The following is a 5,059-nucleotide window of genomic DNA, read 5'->3' on the forward strand; positions in this document are numbered from 1 at the left end:
AAGAAGGTTTTCTGAATTAATACTGCAGCTCGTGGAATCACTCAAAAGCTCACGTGATTCGCAGCCAAGAATGAACGTGTTTCTGCAGACCAAGCCCAGTGGTAACCTCGCCCCACCGATGCCGCGCGCTGATTCCTGACCGCACCAGCGTCAAACGCGCGCTTCCGCAGCAATCCTCGCTTAAGGCGTCACATGAATGAGGGCGCACACACATGACTCTTCAGGGCACGTCGGCTCATACGTGCACCCGCTCCCCGAGCATTTACACGGAGCAGCTGCACACAACGTGAGCACGACACATGAGCTGCGTCCCGCAGCATCAGCAAACACACAACGATTTGCATGCTCGGGGCGCGCGTTTTTTCTTTCTCCATCAGCGCGCACCAGCTCACATCAGCATGCATGTGAGTTCACAGCATCAACGCGTGCCCGCTTTATAACTTTATAATGAGTGGCAATGAGCGCGCGCTCCAGACGGATAGGCGAACTGTTTTCATCTGGGGATTCACGCTGCAGTACAGCTCAAACCTGGTGCGGAGGAACTCTAATGACGTTTTCTGTCATTTCTAGAACAGATCTCGTCCCCTCTCGCAGAAGCTCAGGAAATTCTGATTAAAATGTAATTTCTAGAGTCTCAGAAAGAGAGGAAAACGCAGGGTTCCTCTCTCATCACTCCCTGGTCCCAACGAACTGGAAAGATGAGATTTATTCTAGATTTGTCAATTTTGAACTGTGAGAAACAACATTCCATTAATGTGCCCGAGCCGCTCTGCAGCAGCCGCACAGAGCAGGGAGGAGGATGCTGCTTTATCTGGACATCTGCTGCTGCTAAGCAGTTTGTACAGACAGGTGGCAGCAGTGCAACTCACGTGAACCAGCTGAGTGATATCAGCTGTTTCCGTCAGCAGACCTACGTCACACATGTCAGATTTCACAGAGGCACACACATTTAAAGAGCTGTGGGGGCGCTGTGGTTCTCCACACAGCAGCTCATTTAAATGTTTTTGGAGTGTCGCACGTTTTTTTTTTTTATGTGATTCAACACTTGCCTTGAGCTGCAGAATCATCAGGGTTTTTGATTCACACAGACAGCAAGTGACTGTTGCACACATACTGGCAGGAGATGTATGCGCTCAACCCATGTGCCACATTGTGAGACAGATGCTGTGTGGGGCACACCCAATCTGCTCTCCATTGGAGTAGGGTACATCTCATGTATTCTGAACAGGGGACGGATGTGATGTCCAAAGACGGTCCTTTGCGGCACGGGGACCTGGGACCTTCCACCCAGAGCTATGGCTCAGACACGGCAGAAATCCTGCGAGCGGCTGTGGACATGTAGCAACACGAGAGAACGCTCACTGTCAACTATAATTATCATGGAGCCACGGGACGATCCACCACTAGGGGTGGACGTGTCTGCTCACAGCCTGTGGTCGTAATGCTTCTTCACCTCCCTCTCTCCCTCTGATATCACGGTTTTCTGAACCGAGCTCAGGAGGAGGGACTGACAGCTCTTTAGTCCCAAGTGCGTGAACGCATCATGGTTCCCAGGCCTACGACACTTGTTATCGGGGCGCTCGTGGAACCTGCCGTGGAGGGAGGACGCTCTCCTCCAGGCGGGAGGAGCGATCAGGAGTTAATCAGAATAGGCTAGCACCTGTGGTATGGCCGCTGTGCGGATCCTTTTGAGAGGATGGATCTCTCTCAAGATGTAGTGCGTACGATTCAGGATTCACGTGCTGCAACCACCACAGCGCTGTTCACATCAAGTGGTCAGTTTTTCAGCGCTGCTGTACAGAGAAAGGTGTAGAGGCCATTTCATGCTCACTAGGTGATGTGCCGTCCTTTCTGCAGCAGCTGATGGACAGAGATCTGGCGTTCAGCTCGTGTAAAACGTTCACTGCGGCCATCTCTTTCTGTCACGAAATTTTCGAGACAGAACAGCTTTAATCATCTGCTGATGAAACGTTTTGTAAAAGGTGTACAGAGAAGGCGTAGAGGCCACTTCATGTCCACTGGACGACATGCTGTCCTTTTCTGCAGCAGTCGATGGACAGAAATCTGGCGTTCAGCACGATTATCGTATGCTGCGGCCATGTTTTCTTCTTGTCTCAAAGTTGTCGTAGACAGAACAACCTTTAATCATCCTCTGACGGAGCATTTTGACTCAGATTGAAATAGCAGCTGTGGGCCTGTTTGCGACATGAGGAAACGCTCAGTGTCAATTATGGTTTTCCCTGAGCCGCGAGACGAACCACCGCTGGGGGTGGATGCTTTTGCCCACAGCCCATGGCCCAAAATGTTTCTGTACACGTTTTCCTCTACCTCCTCTGATTTTACGGTTCCTGAACCGAGTTCAGAAGGAGGGATTGACAGCTCTCCTGGTGGTCCCCGAACGCGTGAGCGCACCATGGTTCCCAGTTCTGCAACGCCTGCTGTCGGGGCGCCTGGGGAAACTGCCGTGGAGGGAGGACGCTCTCCTCCAGGCAGGAGGAGCGACCAGGAGTTACCCAGAAATAGGCCAGCACCTGTGGGTCTGGCCGCTGAACAGATCCGCTTAGAGAGGATGGGTCTCCCACAGGATGTAGTGTGCACAATTCAGGTTTCACGTGCTGCATCTACCACAGCGCTGTACACATCAAGCAGACAGCTTTTCAGCGCTGGTGTACAGAGAAGGGTGTAGAGGCCACCTCATGCCCATTAGGTGGCATGCTGTCCTTTCAACAACAGCTGATGGACAGAAATTTGGCATTCAGCACAATTAAAACGTACGCTGCAGTCATCTCTTCCTGCCACGAAGGATTCGGAGACAGAACAGCTTTTAATCATCCGCAGATGAAGCGTTTTCTAAAAGGTGTACAGAGACGCAGGCCTGTTTCACACCCACTTGCTCCACAGTGGGATTTAACACTGGTCCTGCAGGTCCTGATCAAAGCTCCATTTGAGCCTCTGGATCAGGTTCCAATTAAATTCTTGTCTCTTAAAACAGCCCTGCTGCTGGCTTTAACATCCGCTAAGAGGGTGAGTGATTATCTGCCCTCTCTGTTGCTCCGTCATGTCTCAGAATTCAAGCTGACGGCAGCTCAGCTGATTTAAGACCAAACCCAGCTTTTATGCCTAAAACATCACAAGCTCCTTTAAATCAAGAGCGATATTGTTGGAGGGGTTTCTCTCCCCCCCTTCACCCACAGATAAGAAGAAGTAGCGTCTTTCCATCTTCTCTGTCTCGGGCGTTGACGAGTTACATAACACGCACAGCTGCAATGCGTCAAACTCAACATTTGTTTGTGCATTATAGAGATGCACCTGCAGGTCGCCTGTTATCCACCCAGCGCTTGTCACACTGGCTGTGTGAGGCCATTTCTGAAGCCTACAGAGCATCAGATTTAGAGCCTCCTGTCAACCTCAGAGCACACTCGATCAGGGGTGTTGCATCTTCGACTGCTTTGCATAATGGTATGACAATGCAGGACATTTTGCACTGCGGCCGCGTGGTCAACACCCTGCTCATTCATTCGCTTTTATCTACGTGATGTGACGGCCCGTTCCATGACACATTCTGTCCTTAGTGCTCTAACAGAATGAATATTGTTGTTTTCATGGAACCCTGTTTAAGCTCACATCTGTCTGCATGCATTACAGTGTGAGATGTTATCAGTCACAAGTTGTGTCTGTTATTTTGGTTCTATTGTCACTAATCAGTTCATGACTATTGTTACCAATCAGTTCATTTGATTATAATCAGCTCTCCTGTTATTATTAATCTGTTCATACGGTTCAGCCGTAAACCGGTTGGTTCATGGCTCTTTTCAGCAGTTTTCCCTCCCCGTTGAAGTTTCCGGGGCGTTCATGCATTCAGAACGCATAGTTACACAACATGCGTCTGTGCATGGCACACATAATTACGCAATGCGTAATTACGCACATGCGGAGCTGAGTGACAAGATGTTTTTCGGGCAAGCTTCTGCTTCATACGGTGTTCGAATGGACCCAGTGAGGCGTGGACAACATCCGCTTCGCCCTTAAACCATCAGTGACAGCCTTAAAGGGCGAAGCCTATACGAAATAGAACATTGGTTATGTACTGTAACCCCAGATTCTATGAATATAGGCGTAGCCCTTTAAGCGTCGGGCCTCACTGGCTCCTAAATGGCTGAAGAAAAAGCTATTTGGGAGCCGATTACCCGCTCTTAACGTAATTTATACGGACCGGGTGAGGCCCACACAGCAGGTGGGCGTGGACTAAATTTTTCAGTGCAATGCTTTGCATATCGGGATAAACCCATCAGCGACAGCCTTAAAGGGCTACGCCTATATTCATAGAATCTGGGGTTACAGTACGTAACCAACGTTTTCTGTATTCAGGTTGAGCCTTGTTCTTCTTCTGATGCAGGACAGTATCCAGGTCCATCTGAAGGGTGGAACTGGTCCAGTCATGGTGATGACCTCTGACATGGGGACAATTGAACCGTCAGAACAGGAAAGCGGTTGCTTCTTAAAGCTGGAGGAGAGTCGGATAGATACAAGCGAGCACCACAGAGGTACTGAGACTGAACAGCTGACACCAAGGCAGCAGGGTACAAAACCCAACGCTCCGCCTGCTCTGTGAACAGAAAGCTGAAGGTCCGTTTGGACCAAGTCAACTTTGTTGTTGGTTCATGAAAGTGTTTTCTTATCTCGGTTCTGATCGATTTGCTGCAGGTTCGCAGAGATTCATCCAGAGTGTGTAACGCCGGCCTTACCTCTAGAAGGTGCCAGAAGTCCTTAAGAGTCCTGCAGAGGAAGGTTTACTGTCTGTCCCCTGGTCCAGTGGATCAGAACTGCTGAGATTCACCACACTTGTAAAGGTGAAGGAACTGAGTTGACAAACTGGATCACTTTTCATTCTGAGGGTTATGTTAGGTGAGACCGGAGCCCTCGAGTCAACGGGTCAGGAGGACGATGATAAAGGTCATGAAGCCGGAGCTGTTTTGTGAGGTTCTACGGTCCCTCAATGTTTGGATCATGTTTGCTGTAAAATATTTTGTTGTTTTTGAATAAAGAAAAATGTATTTAC

General features: G+C 49.6%; 1 protein-coding gene across 1 annotated transcript in view; it reads left to right on the forward strand.

The window, feature by feature from the left end:
• e2f6 (E2F transcription factor 6) overlaps window positions 1–4,810 on the forward strand; it is a 27,027-nt gene extending 22,217 nt beyond the window's left edge. Inside the window, exons 8-9 of the mRNA XM_037685236.1 lie at window positions 4,397–4,544; window positions 4,705–4,810. Coding sequence (XP_037541164.1) covers window positions 4,397–4,544; window positions 4,705–4,733 — 177 coding nt within the window. The 3' untranslated portion in view covers window positions 4,734–4,810. The remainder of the gene's footprint in view (window positions 1–4,396; window positions 4,545–4,704) is intronic.
• Window positions 4,811–5,059: the final 249 nt, after the last annotated feature.

This window comes from Nematolebias whitei, chromosome 12 (genome assembly GCF_014905685.2).
Source record: "Nematolebias whitei isolate Nwh7 chromosome 12, NemWhi1, whole genome shotgun sequence".
NCBI lineage: Eukaryota > Metazoa > Chordata > Actinopteri > Cyprinodontiformes > Rivulidae > Nematolebias > Nematolebias whitei.